The 27,213-nt window shown below is 40.8% G+C and overlaps 1 protein-coding gene across 1 annotated transcript in view; it reads left to right on the top strand.

Annotated features, from left to right (window-relative positions):
- Positions 1 to 1,633: 1,633 nt before the first annotated feature.
- The window catches only part of phc2b (polyhomeotic homolog 2b (Drosophila)), a 38,336-nt gene continuing 12,756 nt past the window's right edge, over positions 1,634 to 27,213 (top strand). Inside the window, exons 1-7 of the mRNA XM_073468621.1 lie at positions 1,634 to 1,761; positions 13,526 to 13,862; positions 16,138 to 16,299; positions 16,434 to 16,511; positions 16,740 to 16,901; positions 17,830 to 17,964; positions 18,267 to 18,555. Coding sequence (XP_073324722.1) covers positions 13,584 to 13,862; positions 16,138 to 16,299; positions 16,434 to 16,511; positions 16,740 to 16,901; positions 17,830 to 17,964; positions 18,267 to 18,555 — 1,105 coding nt within the window. The 5' untranslated portion in view covers positions 1,634 to 1,761; positions 13,526 to 13,583. The remainder of the gene's footprint in view (positions 1,762 to 13,525; positions 13,863 to 16,137; positions 16,300 to 16,433; positions 16,512 to 16,739; positions 16,902 to 17,829; positions 17,965 to 18,266; positions 18,556 to 27,213) is intronic.

Here is a 27,213-nt window from a genome sequence, read left to right on the forward strand (position 1 = left end):
TCAATAAATAATCTTTTTTAACCAGAAAATGTAATGCACATTTGTATAAATATTACAATAGTCTGAGTTAGGTATGCAAAATGTGCAAACGATGCTGTGAATACAAACTTTTAATTGCATCATTAAATATTAATAACACATTTAGGTTTCCCTCTAATTCTCTGTCTTGTTTCTTTTTTTGTTTCTTTTGTCAGAATTAAAAAATGTAACATATACACTTACTAAAAACTTACTAACTGGAGGTAGGTCTGAGCGGTTGGGTATTTAATACTTTTGTTGTTTTTTTGCAGGCCACTGGTCTGTGGAAAATGGAAATGTTGTGTATCTGTTATGATATATGATATGTTTCCACCAATAGATAAAAGAAGAATAAAAATTAGGTTTCCCTATGTTTGTGAAGTTTAGTTTAGTGAAGTCAATTTTATTTATAAAGCCCAAAATCACAAATTTTCCTCAGATAGTTCTACAATCTCAGTCTAAGTTCAGATAAGGAAAAAGTCCCGTTAAAGGGGCACTATGTAGTTTGGGAGAATAAATTCAAACTCAGAGTTTTAATATTTACAATATTAATGAGCTGATAATACAAACTCAGAAATAAATTATAATATATATATATAAAGAATATGGATCTGGAGTGATGTTGAGCATGTGCTGTCAAAACAGGTAGGATCTGAGTCACAAGACCTCTCTACACAAATACACTATGATACTTACACGTTTTGTTCAAGATGAACACCCCTTTTGTGATTTTCGAAGTAAAAAGCTAATGTTAGCCTATAAACAGAGTATACTGCGGCCACATGACTTCAACATCACCACCATTAAGCATCTTGCTACACAATTACTATACACGTTTTCTATAAATTGATCAATGTACAAGTCATAAAGTTAGAGTTAGAATAGTTTGTAACTGAAGTCGGCCTGTAAAACGGACTAGTGAGTAGATGAGTCTCCGTGGTGTCATTTAGCCACTTGTTAGCAACCGCTGTTTTTAAGACAGGTAAGCGCTTTATAATTAAATTATGGGACATTAAATGATGTATTTTATGTTGTAGAACAAAAAGTGTAAATATATTAAGCCTGTGGAAACCACAGACCTTATTTCAGGGATTTAATTGAAAACCTATTAAAAATACTCATTGACTTTGAGATGAGGGAACCGGATGTGATAATAAAAAATGCTGATTTCCGGGTTTCAAGACTACAAACTACACCACTCTATAAAGCGTCACGTACCTTTAAGACTTGGTAGCCCTTATCTAACACTATTAGCTCATTGTCATAATTATTATTAGTCCCTGAGCTGCGGTTTGTAGGCCAAACCACAACTTTAGCGAAGTTACAGTGCAAACAGACCGCAGCGTCAGGGTTAAAGCCCGCTTGTTGCCATGGAGATGAAGACAGCGGTCGCCACCTGACAGGCGCACGGTGGAGGAGGGGGGGAGGGGGGGAGGGGGAGGGGGAGGGCGGCTGTTGATTGACAGCAGATGGGGCGGGGTTTAAACACCATACCGTGTTCTCATTGGCCAGATTCGGGTCACGTTACCAGTTCGGAATGCAAATGAAAAGAGTTGCCTCGGCCCGCCCCTGCTCTGCTCTGCTCTGCTCTTTCGCTGCCGCTGGTCTGCTCCGAGCTCAGCCTGACGGATACAGCGAGCCACCAGCCAGAAATGGTGTAGAGTATCAGGAAAAACAGCGAGAGAGAGAGAGAGAGAGAGCGGCCAGAGAGAGAGGAGCCAGCCTACGAGGTCTACGTTAACGGTAAGGCGACGTCCAGCTCGCTTCTTGGCACGGGGTGTCACGGTGGGCACGAGGGTCGGTCACCGTGTGTGTGTTTGTGTTGTGTGTCGGAACGCGTGAGGTTACTCTGTCGCACTAGCTAACGTCCTCTCGGGGCCCCGAAACAGCAGCAGACAGCAGCAAGCCTGTCTGTAGCTCGCTCGCTTGCTAATGTTGACGTTAGTTCAGCGGCTAACTTTAGCTTGCTGGATGCTAGTGAAGAAAAACAGCAGCGGCATGGTGACGAATAACAAACCGAAGTTAGCGCTAATGTTAGCCAGTGTTGTGACGGAGTCCATTAAAAAATTAGCTATGAATGGAATTCAGTGCGTGAGAAAAAATCACGTTAATTGAATTTTCTGGATAGTAATGGCTTCTTCGTTTGTCTCGTCTCTGCCTCTGCACTTTTTAAAGTTAGCCAGATGCTTTCTTTAAGCAACTTTAGGTCCCCACAGGTCACGACCTTTAGCACAGAGGAGGAGTTATTTTGACAAGTGTAGGTCGTCGCCGAGGATAGCAGCACCTCTCCACTCCACTAGAGCCTGTGACCATGGCCCACCAGTGACCCGACTGTGGTCAAAATAACGCCATAGTTAAAAGCTAATCCCTCCAACAGAGTGTCTGTCTGTTTTTTATGGTTGTATTTGTATCTTGGTGACTGCCACTTAAAAAATGGTGTCCTTTATCTGCCAGTTTTGTCTTTGAAAATGTAAACAATGTCATATTTTTTTAATTGAAAACTCAAAGATATCAGATTGATTCTTTGGACAGTACTTTTGCTGATAGCAGTCTTGTGGGCTGGCTTTGGCAGAGTCTGTATCTGTGATGAAGTTACTTTTCTGTCTGTCAGGGAACTAAACTTGATGTGTTGATCCTCTGATGGTGTTGCCACTTTGGGTCTGCATGCGCTGCTCCCTGAGAAACCTTTAGTCAAGCCATCATTTGATGCTGAGAAAGGAGAAAATCATTGCTCAGAATAATGATTTTGCTTCTGTCCCGTCCACTTACTTTCCAAATCCTCAAACTTTCTGAATATTTACAGGTTTAAATGACAATATTAATCAATGTTGTCAGGCTACAATGCAATGAATCCAGTAAGCACATTTCATTCAGACAAACTTACAATGCCACTATTCTTCAACTAAAGTCAATTTAGCCCTATCTCCCAGGCGTCTACACTTGTTGCCTATGGTACACACCTCTTCCTCATATTATCTGCGCTCTCAAAAGAGTCAGATCATGCCCAGTAATTTGTTTATTACAAGAAGAAAAAATGTCAACACCCTCAGTGAAGAAGCTAATAGATTTTCTTCAAGGCTACTCAGGTTAATGCAGGTGGATGTTGCTTTGTCCACTTAAAAGCATGGCACACTGTTATTATGGAGTAAACGGACTGCTTTTAAACCTGAGATCACACAGCCAGAAAAATGTGCACATCTATTCTTAGCTGACACCTGGTGTAATGCTGTAGGCTGTTATTCAAATGAATTGTTCTGTGCTATTAATGTGAGTGTTATGAAAATGTTGATTTGTTTGTTTCAGGAGAGGTGAGAGCCACACATCAATATCATGTTTTGTTTAGACGAATGCTGATTTACATGTGAGATGGCCCCAATGCTCCCTCATCTGTACCCACTGTGCATTCACTTGCCTTTTGCACTGCATCTGTTAGAGATAATCGTGATTGGGATCAGAGAGGCTTGACGTGTTTGCTCAGCCGAAATAGTTGGACTGATCTTTTCCTTGAGTTAAAGCAGCATACCTGGGCATGCTTTCATTGGCAAGATACTCACCACGATACTCCCGTATGTGCAAGTTGCCAGTTTCAGTCACAGCGGCAGCCAGTGTTTCCATTTGTAGTCACATTAAGGTTGTCAGTAGGTGCTCATGACGTCAGGAGATAATTGCTAAGATTTTATGTCCGTATCAGGATCCTTATTTAAAAAAGCAGGCTTGAGTATGTTGAGGCAGTTTTATAAGTGGACAGCTAGTTCAAAAGTGTGTTCATCTTTTTAGACAATCTATTTATGTTTAAATGTGACACTTAACTGCCTGATTTGAGTGGTTGAAGTCAACAGCCAACTGTGCACCGATTGTGATGACTGAAGGGAGCAGAATTGCCCTTTGTTGCATAAAAAGCTTGATGTCAGTAAACCAACCGACAGTCAGCATGATACAGAGACGCTTTTCAAAGATCCATCTGCAGGAAAGATGCAAGAACAGAGACTTTTGGAAATATTTTACTTGAACAAATGTCATGTTCTCTGCTCTTTATGATGAAGTAATCTGTGCTCATCCCATCAAGTGATTGCAGGCCCTTTCAAAACTGTTGTGTTTATATTCAACAGATGTACAAATAAAGCAGTGAAGTGAAGCAGTTTTAAGATAATATATAAAATTTCTGCATTAGAGTATCTAAAAATGACTAGACCTTTGCTATATATTTTGTTGAATTTTGTACCTACATTATCTGAAATGTTTCCAGCAATGTTCAAACCCAGAGAAATCTGAAAATTTACTTAACGTGAGAGCGCATTTCATTTGGTCCCTTGTCGGTATAATTTCCAGGAGAGTGAGGAAAGAAGTCTGCAAATGAGATTAGACGTAATGTGAATAAAACTAAAACATCTGTCTGTGTTTTGAATTCAGGTCAACCACTCACTAAACACAGCACTCACCAAAGACTCCGGTTCTCTCTCTTCTTTTTCCCCTCTCCCCTCTGTAACATTATGTTGATGTAGTAAAATTAATTTCCCCTCCAGTAAACATTACAGTACATAAAATACCTGATAACGGAGGTCAGCTCCGTGGATCGCTGCTGCAGTCAGGTTGATAAACAGGAGTGAAGATAAAGCCATTTCTTAATCACAAAAGTTAAAATGTAATCTCTGAGCCCCAAATCAGAGTAGAAACCGATGTGACTCAGGGTCTTTATTCTTTTAGAGCTGGCTGGCTCTGAGCAGCAGCTATGCTCCCCCGCTCCGCCCGACCCTCTCCACGCGGCACTCGGCAAACATCTTTTGTTTTGTCTTGTCTCTTTGGCAGAAATTACATATTGTGTGTTTTTATGCATCTGCACTAAGCAGCACAGTTACAGTCATAGCGTGATTATATTAAATCAGAGAATATCTTGATCAGCATAAAGGACCATCCACTTATTAGTGTCAGTCAAAGATCTTTAATTATTTCAAAGGCTTTAGTTATTGCGATAAACCGAAGAGCACAACACATCCTACAAAATGTCACATCAGGTCAAAGACCACTCTGACCTTTGTATGCTTCTCTGGGAATAAATTTACAGATTATGAGATTGACCTTTGCATCTGCTTTAATGTGATGTAACAGTCTCAGCAGTGAGGTCAGGATCAGGATCCCACTATCAGGATGTGTCATAGAAATAATATTTGTGCAAATGAGAAGAAAGCCTTTCATCAGGGGGAAAAGAGAGAATTTAAGTGGCTCCATTTTAACCCCATTAAATAGCAAGACTATGTCATGCTGGGCACAGTCATCTAGTCCATAAAAAGGTAATAAAGAAATACATCCTTGCAGATCTCACAATTAGTTTCTCTAAGCTGCTTGAAAGTCATGGGTCTCCAGTGACCCAGAGGCTTCTCTGTTATCCTTTTGGATTATATTAACTTTTTGATGTCTGGCTGGTCCACTGCCGGCGTTGATAGAAATTTAAAGCACTTGTTTCTGATGAAAGCAGTAAAGCACTACATTTTTCAGTGCGGCTGCTCATCTCGGCTCATACCTGACCTATTTTTTTTTACTCTTGGTGTGATCGAATCCTGAGAGTGATGCCTCGGAGACTGCTTTGATAGAAGAGGCTGGATTGAAGCGCCTTGCTAATCTGTAGGCTTTGCCAGAACTATTTCACTGTGGTATTTATAGATCAGAGGGAGAATCTTAAATTTATCTGTCATTCTGCTGCCCCCTCTCAGTCTGTCACTGTGTGCTTCTCTGTCTACTTCTCCCATGTTTATTTTGAGAGTCAATAACCAAACTCATTTTAGCATCTTGTTGAGCAATCTGCACGTTACATGTTCGGGCTTTACTAAATAAAGCTGAGCAGAAAAAGACAACAGTCGGCTGGGGAGAGGCGAGTGAAAGTGTTTTGCATCTTCACAGCATGAGTCTGTGTGCTGGTATGGCTCACACACGCTCAGCACACTTAACCTGGAAAGCAGCCAGGGTCGCTTTGTGCTGGTCTACTCAGCTGTGGAAGCAAGGTCCGTCTGAGTCAGATGGCTCAATTACGGCTACCCGACCAATCTTGCCTCGGGATCAGAGGGTATCTCTGTCTTACATACCCTAACAAAGGCCGTCCTCACCCTCAGGGGATGACCCCAGCATCACCAAGGAAATGCTGCTTTTGTAGAGCACAAGATGTGAAAGCTGATTTGTACTGTTAAGATTCATTGGTCAGATTTAGATTTGGGTAGCTCAGCATGATTTCTACAATGAACTTAAGCTAATAATGATTCTTTCAGGCCTGCAGTCTGACAATTATATTGTCAATTTAAAAAATCTTATTAAGATACCAAAAACTAAAAACTATTGAAATTAAAAATTCAAATATATTCAATTTAAAATGACATGAAATATAGAAAAATGGCAACTCCTCACATTTGAGGGGCTAGGACCAATTACTGTCTATTAATTCAAATTTTGTGTCCATTGTGTAATTGTTTTGGTATTGAATGGGCACAGTTATTTTTGCATGCGTTTTGCCGAATCGATTAGATTCCGATTCAATTCAATAGCGATTCACTTAGGGATATTTCAGTTGCATTACTAACTTAGCTTGGAAATGAAAGATATTCTAAGAAAAGCAGTGTTAACCCTCTAACCTGGTGCATTAAAAATATTAATGTTTGCATAAAGAATTGAATTCAATGGTTTCAGAGATGTGTGGTTAAAATCTGCCTATGGAGAAATGAATTGGATATTGTCTTGATTTTAGCATCCACTTATTAAATGTACTGTAGTGAAAGAACAATAAAGTAATGCCAATGTAGGATAATGTCTTTCAACAAAGAAAAATGAGAAAAAAAATAGAATCTTTCCTGTTTTAAACACATTTTTTAGCCATTCGAGTATAGATTTCTGAGTTCACAAGGTAGGTACATTCAGGTGTCTTTAGAGATTTACTTGCATAACAGAAAATTTACCTGGATTTGGTGCTTGGCAGCTGTTAATTTCGGACCCTGACCCGCATCTACAGGATCCAAGGTTTATACTGAAAGATCTATTTCAAGATTTTCTTAATAGATGTTGGATCATTCAAATGAAGATCAACTTGAACTGGAAAATCTATTCATATATTTTTTTAAACCGGGTTAATTCATACATTGCAGAAATGACAGCCTCCTTCACGGGCTGTCAGAATCAGAAATAGGTTGTTGATCCCTGAGGGGAAATTGGTTTGTTCATAGTAGCTCCTTTTTAGAATAGAAATACCACATTATAGAGAGATTGAATAAAACAGGTTTATAAAAATAAAATATGCAAGTAGCAAAATATAAAATATCTTTTAAAAAATTGCATGAAACTGTATGTGTATGTACATTTATAAATAGAAGGGCTGGGCTAGGGCTGAACAATTTATTAAAATATCATTAAAATCAAAGTATGGCCAAATGCAGTATTCAAATCGCAGAAGCTGCATTTTTTTTCGTTAAAGGTAAAATGTGGGTCAAAGCAGCATTATAATGAAGTACTGTAGTGCTTAAAACATTTCAACCATCTTAAACACACAGTCTGGCAGGCAGATGCTCCATTTCTCCTGCGTGATATAAATAGGCATTCCTCACCAAAAAATAATTGAAAACAGTCCATATGCATCCAATGAATATATTCAGTCCCTTAAAGGAAAAAAAACATTTTAGTTCTGTACAATATGTTCTTGAGTGACTCATATGTCAATTAAAATAATTCTGGTTTATTTTAAACTTTTCAGATGAATCTTAATGAGTACGGAGTTGGTATATTTTCATGCAAACTTTTTAGTACATCGGCTGGCAGTGTCTTTGATGTAGGAATCTAAAAGCAGGGCTCATATGGTGCCTAGATCATTTATTTTTATACCTCTCCCCAAAAGAGCTTGTTAGGCATCAACATTTTTTGTCATTGATAATGAGCTTGAATGCCCTTTAAACAAAAGGCGGGGTTTATTTGTTTTTAAGCCCCTCGCTGGACCACCCCTTATGCCTCACTTCTATGCGACTGCTCTCTGTTTATTCTAGTATCTCATGGCAGTTCGGCGACCTTGGTTTTCAGATGTTGAGGTCCATCATCAAGGAGCTCATATTAAACTAAGCCACCCCGTTCCTTTTCCTGTTTTGACCCCCATCTGCTGCACAGCTCTGTTAGCCAAGTGTGAGACTCGAGGCTTGCGTTTCTGGCTCCTTCACCAGCTAATCTATATGCTAATGTGAAGATAATAATCAATGAGGTTCACGCATGGTTGGCCCCAATCAATACCACATTGCGCCAGCAAACGATTCAAATGGCAACATTTCATACAGCCAGACAGTCGGGTGGCGTGTTAATGTGGTGGGGCAGACCGTAAGCATGCCATTATCCTCTGGTTTTATCTTCCCTATTCCACATAAATGAATCCTGTTGTCATTAAAGAGAGGTTTGAATTCAACTGCAAACCTATCCCATTTCACTTTTATGACGGGATCGCAATTTTCTAATCCTATTGTTTTGCATGTAATTTCCATAACTGTTATAAATAGGTGGTTTGACGCTTTCCTGCTGCGACTTGGCTAGCCCCTCAAATTCTGATTTATGCAATTAGTTGAGTTGGGGCTTTTTAATGGTGCACTTTTAGCAGGATTAGAGCAAATTGTGGTAAAGATTTAATCTACCAGGGCCTCTCATAACAGGCAGTCACTGGGTAATAGGTGTCTTGATGGATCACAATTCCTTTTTTTTTTTTTTTTTACTCTCTAACCTCTGTCACAAAATTGATAATGATACTGTCTTGCTAGTAAGATAATGGGTTAGATGTTCAGTCTGGGCACATGGTCCTTAGCTGAATGTCATGATACAAAATTGGGCCATTCAGAGCTGCCAGTTATTGGTGAAAATGGTGCTGTCTTTAAATTTGAGGCACTGAACTTGAAATGTAGCCTTCAGTTTTCAGCTGTCCGGACTTAGACTTAGCAAAATAAAGAGATATGTCTGAGCTGTCATTTTAATAAATCACTCCTCACTACCTTAGATTTGACTTTTTTACACAAAAAAAAAATAATTTAGGTGATGATTACAGCCCACCTTATTTTGGAGGGTCTATGCATCCTTAAAAAAATTCAGTATTCAGGCAGCAGCAGAGGGGGAGGGGAGAGACGGAGTAAAATCATTACCATCATCTTCATTAGAGGGGATCCTGTTGTCCAATCAGCACACCGCTCTGCACGGGGATTCCATAGGCACCCCGTTGGCTGTCGCTAGGATACCACATAATCAGGAGGCAGGCCGCGGCCTGGTTGGTGGAGTGGGGTGTTGATGCTGGGACGACAAGCTCGCTTTGAGTTGGGGGTAGACAAGAGGGGCTGGGGGTTTGGATATAGCACAGAAACACGCTCGCACACGCTCACTCATTCAGTCAGTCAGCCAACCAGCCAGCCACTCAGTGAGGCAGACAAAGAAGAGCAACATCCTGCAGGAGGACAGCACGCTCCCGGGGGATGGGGCATCATACCCCTGCATCGCGTTGGGGGGGCCGGAGGAGGTAGGAGCATCAGGGTTAGGGGGCTTTGTCTCAGCAGCAGAGTACCCCTCCACACACACACATACACAAACATACACACTAACATACATCTCTCTGTGGGCTCTTACAGCCATTATCACACGTCAATCGATTTGTGCAGCTGACACGTGTGTTCTTGTGGTATTTTTTTAATGTGGGTCATCAGAGTTTTCCTATGTGTAGACTAACGGACAGACACTGATGGAGGCTCCAGCACTCTCTCTCAGTGATCTAAGCTCTGTAGAGACAGCCAGTCTGTCTGACAGTCTCTTAACAGCTCTCATCTTCCTGCGGGCTATGCAAATCCTCTAGACAAAAATCTGACGGTCGGGTCTTGCGGTCTTGTAATGCCAGCTGAGTAGATCAATATGATCTCTTTTGAGGCGCGCAAATAGTTGACATTGTGTTGTTATGGTGTTGACCAGCTCTTTGCGATGTATTACAGGCTGCTGGCGCTGCTTTGATGTGCTCTCAAACACACTGGCTCTACCACTTTTCATGGGTACCACGTTTTTCTCCAAATCAAATCAAAGCTTGTAGATGTGGAAGTGGGGTTAAGGATTTGAGTGGGGGGGTGATCCCATTCGCACCCCCTTCACTGATGGATGGGTGACTCCTCTCAGAAAGACAGGGTCTGAAGGCATCATTACCAGAGGGGATTCCCTCCCCTCTCCACACATGAGGTGAAGGAGACTCTGGGATGTAGGCTAATGACTGCATACAGGCAGGCAGGCTTTGGCAGTGGCAGTGCTTTGTTTACAACCAGAAAGCCACTCTGCCTGACAAAATTTCAGCTTTTTCGCAGCCACAATTATGTAGAGATGAAATTTGAAATTCGCCACAAGCACTGCAGAATGCAAATGTGTGGTTCCTTTGTTTTGGAGCGGTTACAATTCTTATATTTTTGCTAAATTGAATAATGTCTGTCAGTCCCCCTTTTTCAGGGATTTTCTGGCTTGGTTTGGTTTTCATTTTTTATTTAGATTGCTCTCATATAATTTAATGACCCCAGACATTCCTGCGTAGAGAATAGTGTTGACAAGTTTTGTTCTGTTGTGCATGTCAGTGCATTTTAACTGAAATATAAAGGATGTACTAGCACTGGGCAATATATCGATATTATATCACTGTTGTGATATGAAATTAGATATTTTCTTAGGTTTTGGAAATCGTTATATATTAACTGTTCCTTTTCCTGGTTTTGAAGGCTGCATTACAGTCAAGTGATGTAATTTTCTGAATTTACAAGGCTGTTCGACTTGTTCTAATAAATGCCTTTACCAACTTTGCCATTATATCCACATTACTGATGATTATGTATCAAAAATCTCATTGTACTAATATTTTGTCCAAGTACCAAAAGTCATAGATAGAATTGTCGCAATTTTGATCTCACGGTATTTGGTCAAACATATCCTGATATTTGACTTTGTCGCCCTGTCCTGACATTTATAAAGTGCAACAAGAGAAGATTTCAAAATAACAAAATATACTGTTTATCGCCTAAAATATTGCTTTATTATTTTAAGGCCATATCACCCAGCTCTGTGATGACTAACCTTATTAAGCCTTATTCATAGCATCTCAAGTTGTAATTTAAAGCACATGGAGTCCTTTTTCCATCCTTTTTCTCATTCAGTGACTGATTTGTTTACTCAGATATTTATGGCCGTTCTGCTTTTGCCATTTCAAGGAGCAGCATATGGTTTAGTCAGATTGCAGTTTGTTTCCAAGTCTGCTTTGTAGCGTAAGTGGGCTATAGAGCTGTGCTTTGGCCCCTAATCCGTTCAAAAGAATAATGAGGAGGAGGAGGAAATAGCTTAACAATTGCGGCATGGCAGCAGCTTCGCTTCTTATTTAATTACTTCCATCACACCCTCTTTCCACTCCAAGCTGTTTGAAACCCTCAACCTGCTCACTCGGCCCTTCACCCCTTGCTCGTTCTTGTTCCCTTCCAGCCCACTCCCCCTCTATAACTTAATGCACACACCTCTAACCTCAAGGCTAGAAATTCCATCCTCCCCATGTTGGCCTCTTTTTTCAGCTCCGTTACATCAGCTGTCATGCCGTTTGAATCCCAGCCCCTCCTCTGCACAACTAGCGTCTCAAAGTCTCGATGGTCTCCTTCTATTAGAGCTCTGCTTCGTCAGAAACTTCTGAACTTTCTTCGTATTCTTTCAACAAAACATCACAGAGGAAGCATCCTGTCTCTGCTCCCCTCATCTTATCACCTGTCATGCTGAGGGCCCCCTCCATCTCATCTGCCTGGAGAGCCTTGAACCTTCTCTGCCTGTGCTAATGGATAGTAGAGCACCAGGGGACCAACGTTAAAAAGGCTTTTACTGAAGGAGGCTTAATCATTCGTTCTTTTCTCTTCCGTGCTCATGACGGATGAGAAGAAATTGAGTCAGAAGTCTGAGATGCTGTATGTCACATTAACATTGCTTTTGACACAGTAGTTATCCATTAGCTGATTGTTATTAAGAAGAAGAAGACTGAGCAGAGTTTGGGCAAAAATTAGGCTGATTCTCATGTTAAATTCATTGATGTGTTTGTATCACAGTCTGGGGCGTTTTGATGCGAGTTTCAGTCATATTTAGAACAGCGTCTGCTGCCTTCCCAATTAACTTTCACCGAATGCGAGTTTTGTTGTTTATATGAAACACTCCAGTGTGTAAGATGTAATTTAGGGTTGTTAGCCAGACACTGTGCCTCTTTTTATGCAAAACTCAGTGGATTTCATTAGCTTTATGAATAGCATTTTCATATGCCTCTCTAACCAGCTTTGTTCTGCCATGCCTCACTTTTTGTTTTTGAGAGAATGAAGTCAGACACATTTGTATTATGTTTTTGTTCCGCCTGTGTTCTCAGAACAGTGCAGGGGTAGTTTATTTGAATAGGCTCATGAATTTAGATGATAATATTTCTGTGTATGCAGAATAAACAGACTTCAGAAGAATCAGTCATTTTCCCAGCTGATGCTCAAGTCCTACTGCAGATTTGTGTAATGCAGAACTTTCCACATTTACTCATATTTAGCAATGAGTCCATTTGCAGACACTATTCTGACGTATATTTCAGGACTTGCAGTGATTTCCGAGAAATTTAAGTGTAATTGTGATGTGGTTAGCAGTAACATTTATTAAATGCGTGAATACCCATAAAATACATTGATAAAGTCACTTGAAACAAAAGAAAAGCAATGAGTCCAATCTTGGAACAGAGATTGGAGATCCACCTCCTTCAGATCAAATCATGGTTGTGTGGCAGTGTGGAAGGACACAACTGGGAGAGAATCATTGTTTCGGCCTTGAAATCCGCCTGGATAGCACCTGGTTTCTTGCTCCAGTCTCAGGAGCAACAACTCTTTTGCAGTCTCCTGGCAGCACAATGTTGTTTGAGGCACCACGAAGCATAATAGAAACTCAGAGCAATTAAGCAGACTTTCCAATAGAAATGGAAGTTTTGTTTGGTTGGTCAGACTGATTTCTGAGCCTGGAAAAAAAGGCTGAACTTGAATTTGAATCAATGGTCGTTTTAGTCATTTTTCAAACAAAAATGCAAAACACTCTGATTCCAGCTTCCCAAATATGCAGACTTAATGCTTTTTCTTTGTTATTTATGATATTAAACTGAATATGTTTTGTTGGTCAAATCAGACAATCAGCAGATTCATTGATAATGAAAATAATCTTCAATTGCAGTCCTATAGATGTTTTATCTCTGACATACTCGCACTCACTTCCTCTTCCCTTATGATTTCATTATCACATCAAATTAATTGATGTGTTGCTGGACTCACATTTCCTTGAAGTTGAACTGTACAGGACTATTTTGCCTCTCCTACAGATGTTTCTTTCCTTGTCTGTTGTAGTTTCCCCATCTTGAGAGAAACCTTTTTATTATTTTCTTTGGTTTGGGATAAAGAATGGGAATAGTGTGCCCTTTTTTTCTCATGTGCTCTCCTTCTTCCCTCTTCAGGCACAGGAGAGCCATTCAGAGGAGCCGCGGGTCAAAGGTGAGAAGAGCAGAGGGCACCATGGAGAGCGAGCCGGGGGCCCCTGCCTCCACGGCCAACAGTACCGGGACCACCACGGCCACCTCCTCCACCTCCAGCACCACAGCTGCCAGCAGCAGTAGTAGTACCTCTAATGCTACTACTACTACTGCTACCACTTCTACTAGCACTGGTCATAGTAGCAGCAGCAGCAGTGGTGGTAGTAACACTAGCAGTACTACGAGTAGCACAACAACAGGAAGACAGGCAGTGCCTCAGATATCTGTTTACAGTGGAATACCTGACCGACAAACAGTGCAGGTGAGTCGGCTTGATATGAAGCTGGGGTATTGTGTGTGTGTGTGTGTGTGTGTGTGTGTGTGTGTGTGTGTGTGTGTGACATGCAGGCACACTTAAACTACATGCATAATCTTCATGTTCAGAAGTTCGGTTACTTTATGTTTCTCTGCTGCCCTCTGTTGGTGTGAATAAAGCAACATACAGGCCTCGGATGTGCTCTTAAACTTGTGCTTGATGATTTATTTGCTAAGTAAATGAGTGAAATAAGAGGCGTTCATCTTCCTGAGCTAAATACCGATGGAGGAAACTCAAATAAATGGTCAATACACAGGGTGTGTCTGAATTGAAAGAAGGAATGCTTTCTGTGCTTTAGTGCTCTTGACCCTTTGACCCGGGGATAAGCCTCTACACAGGCTTAACCTCTCCCTGAATAAGGTCCACGCAACCTTCAGCGCTGATGCTTTGACAGCAGGGTTTTTGTTACATTCAGCTCCTCTTTTCTTCAACTCAGCCTGCTGACAGTTAAAAGTCAAACGGTATTGTCACCAGGCTTAAAGGGCCGCTGGTCATTTACGGTCAATGAGAGCTGAATGCATGTTTGCAGCGCGTCTCTGCTAATTTTACCCTCATTCCAAGAGGTGTGGGTCCGGATGGTTCTGTGACACCACGGACCACAGGTCAACATCCTCTCTGGTTACCTGGCAACAAGGCAGAGGGCACTTTCAGAGGTGAAGGGTGAGGAGAGTTGTTTTAAATGGCTTGGAGGTATAGCTCTGTTATAATTGGGTCAAGGAATTGTTGACTTTTCTTGCACACAATGATTGAGGGACTGGTTTTATTTATGTCTGCTCGCAACGATGACAGATTTTAAACATTTTCAAACACGATTAGATGCCTATGTAGATTAACAGTCGATTAACTATTACAAACATGATCCGGTTTAATTTTGTAATGATACGAAGCCCATTTCAATCAGCTGTGATTAGGATCCGATTGTGTTACTTGTTATGTAATCAAATTGAATAATAAATAAAGTACATTAAAATAAATAAATGTCCCCTTCAATTTGCATTTCATATAAATCAGAAATATCCTAAAAAAATGTGTCTCCTGCCACAAATTATAGTGAACACAGGCAGTCATACACTAACCCTGATGAAGATGACTTTGCCTCTAAAATTCTGCAGTCTGGATATTATCTCTCTCAGTTCCTGGATCAGTGCCATCCTTCTGAAATTAGTGTTTTCAGTAATGCTGTATGGGCGCAAACAAAACACTTTGTTTCAATAACAGTTTTTGAGGAGTTGGGGCTTTTAAGCAGAAGCATCAGCTGCTAGTGTTACTTATTTTCTTGTGATCAACAAAACGTATTCCTGGAGACACCTTTTTTCAGTACGAAGCAGTTTTAAGTATTTTGCCAGGTTTTTATATTACTGTCAGTCTGTGGAAAGATCTTTGTCAGCTCGACAGCAAGATACTGTCAGGAAACATTACAGATGTGTGGTTGGGATGAAAATAAAGGCTGAGTTTAAAGATGGGTGTGATCCGACCCATGTGTACTGAGTACTAATGTTATAATGTTGTAATGACTACTTTGTAGTCATGGGTCGCAATGTCAACATGTTGACCAACATTGCAGCTGGTGTGATCCAAACACAAAATGGTCTCTAGTTTATTTATTGATATCTTTGCTCCAAATACATTCTAACAAAACACAGTAAAAATAGCAAAACAAACACAAACTCAAAACTTAGTGGTGACCCCCCTCCAGTGGTGAGGTGTCATTTAAGAGCAGTACAGTTGGAGAGCATGGTGCAGCAACATCCAGTACATTTAAGAGCAGCACAGACCTCACCCAAAAATAGCCTCACATCCTTGTATTCCCAATACATATGCGTGTAAGAGCTGCTAGTGTTACTTACGCTGTGTTCACTGCTCCTCTGTAACTTTAATGGGAGTTCACATTTTGCCTTCTTATATGAGGAGTGAGGTTTGAGGTGCCAGCAGCATATCTTTTTACTGTTGGACGTTTTGAAGACAGCATTGCAATAGGAAGAGTCAAGTAGTGTTGCACACGGTACTCTGACATCTTTTTTTAGTGTGGGAGTGAAGCAGGTATGTTTTGATAATGCAGGAGAGGGATGTACAGCTGTATTGATGTTTTATGCAGGATTGAGGACAGATCTGTGGTTGTTCATCAACGTAACTGAAGCTCTGAATTTCTGTGAATTTGTACTCTGACTAAATTTAATTTATGTAAACTCAACTCGCTCTGTATGTCTGTTTGTATGTGCAGGTATTCCAGCAGGCGTTACATAGACAGCCCAACACAGCAGCACAGTACCTGCAGCAGATGTACGCCGCTCAGCAGCAGCATCTGATGCTGCAAACTGCAGCCCTCCAGCAGCAGCACAACCTCAGCACCGCTCAGCTTCAGAGCCTGGCTGCTGTACAGCAGGTCAGCAAACGGTCATCACATGAATCACAGTGTTTAGATGATTCTGTTATAGCTGACCTCCTGCAGGACATGTTTCAGGAAATGTTAAATTTCTCTCACTCTTCTGCCTCTCTCTCTTTCTTACCTCGAGACAGGCCAGTATCGCAGCTGGCCGGCAAAGCTCTTCACAGAACGGCACTTCATCCCAGCAAACAGGATCTACTCAGGCTACAGTAAGTGCATTTTTGAGTGTTTGGTCTGTCTCCCAAGAGCCTCTAGAGTTTAAGTTATCTTTGTCCATTAGATTATCATGGTACTAAGTTGATGCTTTGGGGGAACTAGGCGCCACACAAGTAGCTCTGTGCTCCGTACTTCTTCTCTCTCTTTTTTTGGGGTAACATTTTAGTATTGACATAAAAAATGTATATAACCTTATTATCCTGTTAATCTTCTCCCCGTAGATCAACCTGACCACCTCCCCAGCGGCGGCTCAGCTGATCAGCCGGGCCCAGAGTATTAGTTCCACCCCCACCAGTATATCCCAGCAGGCTGTTCTGCTGGGCAGCCCATCCAGCCCCACTCTCACAGCCAGCCAGGCACAGATGTACCTGCGTGCACAGATGGTGAGACTGTAGACACAAGGAGCCTAGCCACTGGCACATTTACACGAATGTGCATATATGCATAAATACAACCTCTCACACGTACTGCTTGAATAAATAAGCACGCTCTAAATGTGTGTTTTGGGATTGGGTGCATGTGTTATGCGTGCGTGCTTGCTCTGCCATAGTAAATGGCGTGCTTTATTCTCATCTTGCCACCAGAGGAGGTGGTCAGAATAATCTCTCTGGTCCCAGAGGGCTCATTGCAAACACAGAAGGGAATGTCTTGAATGTGCATGAATGCTCAGGAAACATTTTTTGGAGGTCACAGGTATTCTTAAGTTGTTTTCAAACAGACAAGACTCTTTATTGGTCTATTTTGGTGCAGCTGGTTGTGGGCAACATGTCAGTTTTAATTTGCCATCCGTCGTGCAGCTGGCACACAGACTGTTCCTGCCACCTCATTATGAGCAAGTACAAAGCATTGTCAGATTTGTGTGATGCTTCTGGCAGACTGTAAAACACATTTGTCAGTATGGATTGCCATGGCTTTTATGTGTGGTATAGTCCTCTCTTACTTGTTTTTCTACACATTTGCCAATTAGAAGTTTAAAAGAATGTCAGTTTATATCCACAACCTTACTGTTGCATAAGCATGTTTTGTTTTTAAAGATGGAGATTCAAAAGATAAATGTCATGGGAAGAAATGGGATCAAACTCGTTGCACATTCTGTCAAAAACACATGAATAGGATCATTTTTAGTTTGAAATAATTCACATAATCTTTTGTGTGCTTGATGGTTCTCGTGAGTATCATTTTCTGTGTTTCTGTACTCTTTACTTTTGTAATTCTTTTATCATTATTTTGCCTTTTTATTGGAGATGACAGAAGTACATAATCCTAGGGGCATTTTCTAACTGTGTGTGTGTGTGTGATGTGCTTTTCCAGGCCCAGCAAAGTAACCTGGTGCAGGTGGCCAGGAGCCTGGGCCGGGCTGTTCCTCTGTCCCCACAGCTCATCTTCACTCCAACGGCCACAGTGACAGCTGTCCAGTCAGAGAGCTCCACACAGGCTTCCTCACAGGTAGGTTACAGGAAGATATTCTTACTTAAAGGCAAATAGAATAAAAAAACTTTTCTTAATCATTAACAGCCTTGAGAAATCCAGTCACTGGATATCCAATGCAATCAATAGTTAAAAATGATTTGTTCTTACTTTGCTGCCCTGATATTAACAGTATAATCTTAATATGATTTATTTGTTTGCCATTGAAAGCCTTGGGCAAGGCAAAACAAGTTTAAAAAAAAATATTTTGTGATAAACACAGCTCTGACCCACTTTGTGAATCTCGTGTCAGTAATCTCCTATCTTTCCACCTCTCTTAGAATCAGGTCCAGAATCTGGCCATCCGTGGCCAGCAGGTGGCGACCACGTCCTCCTCTCAGACCCTGCAGGCTCTCAGTCTAAAGCAGAGCCCCGTGCCCATCCAGCCTGCCTCACTGATCAAGAATCCCAGCCAACTAACGCAGGCCTCCACAGGAGGGAAGGCTGGCTCCTCCGACATTTCCTCTGAAGGAGGGAAGAAGGGGGACAGCGCGGCAGTCACAGAAGTCCGAGCTATAAACATGAGCCGCAGTGTCACAGCTGTCAGTACTCAGCCCCTGATCGCTCCAGGTAAGTGGAGTCTGCAACCACACCGACTGAAAAGGTTCAAATAATGTTAGGGTCCAGTTCTCTTACCTGTGAAATGGATCCTGGCAGTGCTTGCATCAGGGCCCAGACCCCCAGAGAAATAAACTCTCTCATAAAGGGATTTAGTGTTTGGTCTGTGCAGTGAAAACTTGCTTCTGTTTGCTGCTTGTTTGATAGTAAGCTGAATACTTTTGTATTTTGGACTGTAGGTCAAACAAAACAAGCGATTTAAAGACATCACTTTGAAATTGTAAAAGACAAACTAATTTTATAGAATAATCAATTGATATAATAATAAAAAGTATTATTAGTTGCACCCCTAACACGTATCAAACATGAATACCAAGAGCTGCAATGAGCAATCGATTAGTTGTCAATTTTTAAATGAATTCCAGCTATGTTGATTCCCGCTTCTTAAATGGGAATGTTTTCTGGTTTCTTTACTCCTCTATGATAGTTGAACTGAAATTTTTTGTGTTGTCAACAAAACAAGACACACAAGGACATGCACTTGGGCTTTGGGAAACAATCGTCAACATTTTCTGATATTTTATAGACCAAACAACTTACCACAAGGAAAATAATTGCCAGATTGTTCAATAAGTAAAATGAATAGGTGCACCCTTACTGAGCACTCACCATCTTTGTCTGCAGCATCAAGTTTCATCAAGTTTCGACAAGTTTCACAAACTGAAAGACAGCATTTAATGCTTGGTTAAATACTTGACTACATACTCTAACCTCTTCATTGATTAGTTATTCTAGCGATTTTGTTGATCAACCAGAAAATACACAGAATTTAACGAGTAATCTGTAGTCAGAAATTTCACTTTGAGACAAGATATCCACCTTTTGCTCCCCTAATATTAAATATTGCTTAAATATTTTAAGCAGTGGTTTGACCGTTGGTCCATACCTTTGATCCAGACTGAAATATCTCAACGATTATTAGATGGATTGCAATGAAATTTTTAAACAGACATTCATGGTGACCCAAGGACAGACTCTTTTAACTTTTATGATATCCCCTGACTTTTTCTTCATCACCATCACCATCATCCAAATGGCTGCAAAATTAGTTCAACATTCTCATAAGCCTCAGCTGTCATTTGTGTTTTGTGCTACTTAGCAATGCTAGCATAGTAGCACTAAACTAAGATGGTAAACATAGAAAGCATTATACCAGCTAAACATCATCATGTTAGCGTTGTCATTGCGAGCACGTTAGCATGCTGATGGTAAGCACAATGCTGCCTCACAGAGTTGCTAGCATGTTTGGAGAGTCTTACTCTAGGTTTTCATAGACAGACAGTCTACAGGAAGCATGTTAAATGTAAACGGTTTGGCTTTTTTAAAGCCTCCGTGTTATTTCTGTATAGACACTGACATTCAATATACCACAGCTTTTTTGTTTTCATTTTTGTGGGCAGATAAATTCAACTTTCAAATTGCCTGCCAGCTGCTGTTGCTGCTTCCTTTTGGTAACAGATGTCCAGTTCAAACCTTAAAATAGACTTTGGGCTACAGGCAGCTGTCATACACTGTATACAGTAGAAATGTGCTCTCGTGTTTATAGTAAGATTAGATAAGGAAAGAGTTTTTTACACTTGGCATTTTTACTAGCTTTCTCTGGGCTGTGAGTGTGACATGTCAGGGCCTGCATCACAAACCCATTCACTCACTGTCGGGGTGAAACCAGCCGTATTAAAGACAGTGTGTTGGCCTGTGTCTGGAACCGTCGAGCTGCTTTGTGAATTAGAAGCTGTGAAAAGCTCGCTGCCACGCAAGAGTCTTTCTAAACCACTTACTGTGTAATTGAAAGTCAGCAGCTGTTTTTTTTCCTTTTGAGTGTGAATGGTTGTGAATATGCCAGAAGTACAAGCTGATTAAATCAAATTAAGTCCAGTTTGTTTGCAGGATAAGCCCTTCAGTTGCATTATCTCATTTTCAAGAAGGTCCAGATGATAAGACATCACATTTCCAGAAATAGTCTATTTGAGAATGACCCTAAAACTATATGCATGTAATATATGCATTTATATGTGTTAGGAGTGTGTACATGACTGGAAATCTTACATACACTGCAGTAAACAGTGTTGTTTTTATCTGCCTATTCAGATGTGTGTGTATGTTTGGGTGCTTGTGTGTGAGAGTGTCTGGGTTAGGGAGGGGGGAGTAGGGATTATCTGAGCGTGTCAGTGCACAACTGTGTCTTGCTTTGTTGCAGTAATGGATTCACATAAAATGAAAGGGAGGATGGAAGCTGAAAATCTCGTTGCATGCTGCCTGAAAAAATTAACGTGGGTTGCCATAGCAGCAGGCCATGAGGGACAGGTGTTCACATGAGATGCTGGGGAGTTAATTCACTGTGGATCAGGAGAAGGAGAGGCTGGCTGATGGGGCACAGACTGGGTTAAGAGCTTGGATTCAACTTGACTGTGACTGGGTCATTGTGTACTTTGATTTCCAGCATAAAATGAGAGTAAAACTTTTTGTCCTGACAAGCCACTGTCTCTTGAAAATCCCAAATTATCCAACTACTTACATGATTGATGTTCAGTGCCTTGTTGTGGCCAATAGAAGAGACCAACCAGTGACCGTAACCACCATCCGTAACCTTCGCTTTATGTAGACTGTAAATATAATTTGGCTGTCTCTAATAAATCAGTATTTTTTGCATTGTTAAAAGATAAGTTCACTCAAAAATGAATATTCAGTCATTATCTACTCACCCTCATGCCGATGGAAAGCTTCGTAGTCCACCAACCATTACTGGAGCTGAACAGCAAAACGACGTTGCGGCATTCTCCTGAACAACTAAAGCAGCTATGGACTTGTTTAAAAACATGAAGAAAAAAAAAGGCTCCATACAGCTCCTCCAGCATAACTAAGTCTCCGGAAGCCCCGAGATCCCAAATTGATTTGAAGAGCTGTTATTTACACCTTTTTGAAAGCCAAAATCTTGAGTGTAGCTGCCAAGTTAAAAGCTTTGCGCATATGCTACTGGCTTCTTGTTCAGTGCGTGGCGGCTGCGTTGCTGAGCTGCTGCGGTTCCTGCCTGCCCTATCTTTACATGGAGTTTGCCTTTTTATAATTTATCAATAAATAAATTAAAAAATAAATAAATAAATTTTCCTTTACCTCCATTGAAAGAGCAAGAAAGCAGGAGGGGGAAAGAGAGAGAGGGAGAGAAAGGGAAAAAAAAACTGTCCTTTACCCGTTGTGTGTATTCTCTTCATGTCTGTGACATATATTACAGATATAGACATTAAAACTGTAGTGAAACACTGATGATGTCTAAGAATTAAGCCTTTTTAAGTTTCCTTAGGAGGTAGAGCCTTCAGTTACCACCTTGTAGTTGCATTACGTCTGCGCTACATGACTTTTTTGCTCTTGATCATCAGTGGAACGCTAGGCTCACATTTCTTGGTATAATTGTGGACTAAGCCAGAATTACCAAACATAAATGACAGAATTTGATAGTTCTGACATGACTTGAAGGCAAGATGAGATTTTGACAGATGACATGCCAGCGGGGAGGTTAAAGATGCTTAGTAGTTAGAAATAACTCTGCGACTGTGTCAGTAACCACATTGCAGTTATTGTAATTGTATTGTAATCCAGACACATCTTTCTTTGTAAGTGTTGAACTTGACTCACCAGAAATCAGTCTGGCCTGATCTGAGAGAACAACAGTAGAGGAGGCATGCTGCATTGTGTTTGCTATTTTTGGTCATCAGTTTTCATCTCGGAAGGCAGATCATTTCAGAGCAATGTCTCTGTTACTGTGAACATGACAGACGTTAAGAGTCACTTTCCCTTGAATAGAATTTGGGCTGGAAACAAATGTTAGGCCGTCTGGCTTGTTGCAGTAAGCGTTTGTCATCACCAGTTCTTGGCAGGAAACAGCCTGCACCTTACTATAAAAAACACAGCAGGGAATCCCCAGAAGCACCATACTCGCAGATTAAAAGAGGGGATCTGCGCACAGCCTGTGTCTTGGCATACTTAAGTAGCTGATAACAGCAGTGTCAGTTGCCAGTTTCTCTTGAATATAAAAAACTTTGGTAGAACAGGCTTTTTGAAATGAAAACCCAGACAGAAATCTGCCTACTTGTCTTTTAGCGTTAAACTTAACTGACATTTATTGTAGTGTTTCAGTTACAGCTGCTAAAGTACTGAGATGTTTGGAAAATATTTGGTTTTCTTCCCGACAGCCTGCCACTGTGTTTCCTCTTGAACATGATGCAACAGTTGAAACTCCTGCTTAATTCAGCTTGTGGTCCCTTATTGCCTACGTTATAAAGTATCAATAAACATGATTTTTTTTTTTTTAAAGTGAGGAAAGATGGCTTAAGGCGTGCTGTTGCTCTGTTGTTTTAAGTCGGAATGTGCTTCATGAAACTTAGCCAAAGCGGCAGCCAGTGAGAATGTGGAAACTCAGGGATTTTCCAGAGGCCTGGTGCTACAAACTCATCAGGAACGTCTACTGTCGTCAACCTCGAGAGATTGTGCAACAGCACTTAGAGTAAAAAGTCCTCTCAGTTATAACTCAGGGGAAGAGAATGAGTGGAGGCCACGATTGCATTTGTGTATATATATGTGAGTGGGCGGGGGGTCTGAGTCATTCAGTCCATAATCCAAGACATTGAGGGGGGATAGCATTCACACAAATTCCCCTGTCTCCCCCTGTCTTCCAAGACTTCTCTCTGTTCCTCATTAGGGTCTTGAGAAAGTTGTCAGGATTCATGGGGAGGGCTGGTTGTATCCGGTGCGCACGGATTTAGAAATCCCCCTCCTTCACTCAGACTGTGGTTGAGAATCTCTTGCTACCTCGTGGTTAAAGCTGCTACTGTTCGATTAAAAAGCAATCCTTAATGCATTGTGACTCTGATGTGGCAATTTTTCTTATTTTATGACCACATTTACAACAGTATAATCATTTATCCACCATAAAAATTGTCAGGTGAATTTGCTTTCATTACCATTTTGAGTGTAGATAATGCTGCAGTGAGTGTGGTTTATCTTTGTTCGAATGTTAATTATATTGACCAAAAAGCAAAGTTTTCAGGGACAGAACTGCAAAGAATCTGCTCTCATGTTCTGAGCTATTTTTAACAGGCTCTATTGTCCGCTAGTATTGTCACAGCCACATGGTTGTTATTGTCCTATTGATTGGTTAGCAAATGTCAATAAGGAAGGTCGTGAGAAGGAAAGAAACACAAACACAAGAATGTTGGCCTGCTACAGAATAGTAAGTTTATATGTTAACCTAAATTAACTTAAACTAATGTTGAGATTATTACTGCTTGTAGTGTATGGCATTTTTTACAAGCATTCATGTTGCTCAGAGGATGAAAACTACTGGCTTTATTTGTCCCTTGAGTGCCGACATGAAGTTGACATTTGTAGCTTTTGCTATTGGCATTTAATTTGGTACACACATTTGTGTTACCCTACAGGATGAATAACTTAAAGATCAATTAACTTGTCATCAAGTGTAGAGCTGCAACTAACAATCATTTTCATTATCTACTTATCTGTTGATCATGTTATTCTCCATAAAATGTCAGAAAATGGTGAAAAATGTCGATCAGTGTTTCCCAAAGCCTGAGATGACATCCACAAATGTCTCGTTTTGTCCACAACTCTGAGATATTCAGTTTACTGTCATAGAGGAGAAACCAGAAAATATTCACATTTGATAAGCTAGAATCTAAGAATTGGGACCGTTATCTGTTTTTTATGGCCATTCATTTAATAGTTTACACCTAATCCATTAATTACTCATTGCAGCTTTAATCTAGAGTCATTATTTGGTCAAAATTTCGTTTATTCACCACTTTGGTTTATGACTTAATGCCCACAAAAACTAATGACGTCCCAATCAGCCTCAGCTGCACCTGGTGCTTATTAATCAAAATAATAGCAGATTATTTTTCTGTTGATTTAATAATCGACTAATTGTTTCAGGTGTAGTACCAAAGTCAAGAATGTCAGGAAGTTTTTATGCCAGATAAGTATTTATTTGACGTCTCTTCATCTTAAATATTGTGTTTTCTGCAGTACATAACCTTCAATTTAAAGAAAATAGGTTTTTTTTTTGACAGAACTGCTTTAAAATTCAGATGAAGGAAGTTTGCGCATTGATGCTGAATTTTTCAAGACGAAAATCATGATGCATCTAATAATCAATTCTTTTTACCACCCCTAGGCGTAGCTGCTGAACTGATGGAGGCTATTATCCCTTGAAGTGTCTGTTTAAATTGCTTTTCAAGCATGAACCATCTTGCAGGCGAACATCTTTGATTATCATGCTGCTGGCCGTATCCACCCACTCAAGCCTGATATCCATCGTGCTCTGAACACTGTAGATATTAAATGAAGGAAGGTCTTGCCTGTACGCCAGAGCTAACCAGATTTTCTGTTGGTGTTGGTTGCTCTGTGTCTCAGCATGTGAAAAAGCAAACTCTTTTTAGTGGATCCTGTAGCATTAAATGAACTAATGACATGCAAACCCTGCTGGATAGAAACGTCTATATATTCCACAGCAGGGCACAGACTGTGGTTAGTGCCTCACAGGGAAACTTTGAAACCAGATGGAGCCTATCCCACACAAGAAATCATGAAAAGAACAGGAGGAGGAGGAGGGTGGGGGCGAGGGGGATTTGAGACAAATGCTGATGTACTTGGCAGTTTATTTGGGGGTTTATTAACATCACCGAACACACCTCCATGTTCACAAGGCTCACGTAGCAGAAGCAACTGTGGTGCAGGAGCAACTCATTTCTCGTTTGGGTTTCAGTAAAAAGACTGAACCAATTAGTTGTTATTGTTTCCTGGTAGGGTTGTTAGAGATCAAGGAGGCTGTAGAGGGGCTTCGACAGGCTGACTCACCATTAACTCTATAAAAAGTGTCATGGACGGTTGGCTCTGCACGCTCGTTCCTGAGGCACTTCTAATATTAGACTAGCCTCAGGCTGCTTCCGCTGAACACTCTCCCACTCACACATGATCTCACAATACAAGATTGATGTGCTGTGTCCTGGGCTTCGGGGCAAGTTATGAGCTCAGGATGTCTTTTTACCCGCAACAACGCTGACAGGTGGTGACAGGCCATTTTGAAACGATTTGTGAGTAATGGTCAGACCAAAACTGCAACACTGGGCCTCTCTGTGCACCTTTCAACAAGCTGTTAATGTTACATCCTGTCAACAAGGGGGCACACAGGTGAAGGGAACGCTATAAAACAAAGTCTTTTGTGCAGACGTCTACATTTCTCAGTGCTCCTGATAAACACTGAGAGTAGACAGTTGTGAGAACACATGAAATAAATATGGCTTGTGGTTTCTAGCAACTGTGGCTTGTTAAGATATTTCTGAATTACCTTATTAAAAGGATTAATGCCTGATTAGAATGTGGCACGCAATGTGTATTGTGAAATCTTTGTTCAACACTAGACCTGTATAATCTGAACATGCTTTTTCTAATAACTGGGCCATGTATGTAGGATTTACATTATTATGGATCCCACTGGTTTCATGCAAGACCCACCCGACTCTGCCTCTGATTGGCCTGTTTCTGTTGGTATTCCACAACGAAATCATGCCCTCTTCCTTGTGATGACAGCCTTGATTGCTTCATGGCACTCGTAGTCTGCGCTAAATACCTTCATCACGTTTTTTTGGTGGGAAAAAGTGATAAAATCGGTTAGGTTAAACTAGCAGATGCCTTCTTCCCGCTGGTGCCAGACACATTCTTGCAGCGAAGAGCAGACCGTTAAGGAGGCCGAAGAGGGTGGTGTGTTCACCGGGGAAACTGCTAACTAACTCATAAACCGCCACACTGCCAAAAATCAGACACATCCAGAACTTCACACAATGCAGCTTCTGGGCTTGGCTCAAACTTTTAACTTACAGTTATACCAACACAATTAACGAAGGCAACCAATCAAGAAAAGCAGTCGGATCCATAATAACACGTAGGATTTAATGGAATTTAGGGGGCTCAAGATTGAAGAGTACATATATTATTAATAATTATGTTATCATTAATGTATAATCAGCTGAAACTAAGAATCGTTCTGTTTTCGTTACACTAGAATGACCCTATTATATTTACAAAGGGAAGCGAGCCGCCTCCATAGAGTCCGCCATGTTGCTATAGTAACCCAGAACAAACCTGGCTCCAGAGAGAGCCTTTCATGTTTTTAGCGGCCACCATAGGGGAGGTTGATGCAAGGTTACAGAGGTTGTGATGTCATCACATTTCGGCTTGCTTTTTGTCCGATCAACAGTCCAAAGATATTAAAGAAAAGTGAAGAAAAGCAGTAAAAACTCACATTTAAGAAGCAGGAACCAAATAATTTATATTTTTAATTATTATTTTGGCATAACTAAATTGCTTAAATGATGATTTGTTGTAAAGTTATCTAAAGTAAAATCACCTTGATGTTTTTAATGTAAAGATGAAAGCATCATGTAATGATGATCATGTAATGTCAGTTTTCTTACCAAGTCAAAAGATAAAACACTGATGTTTGTTCACTGTCTGTGGCCACAGCGACATAAATATTCAGAGATGAGTAGACAAATCTTCATCTTTCGTAGTCAGTGGCTCCTGAATTTAGGACACAGCGGG

The sequence above is a fragment of the Pagrus major genome, chromosome 6, assembly GCF_040436345.1.
Source record: "Pagrus major chromosome 6, Pma_NU_1.0".
NCBI classification, from domain to species: domain Eukaryota; kingdom Metazoa; phylum Chordata; class Actinopteri; order Spariformes; family Sparidae; genus Pagrus; species Pagrus major.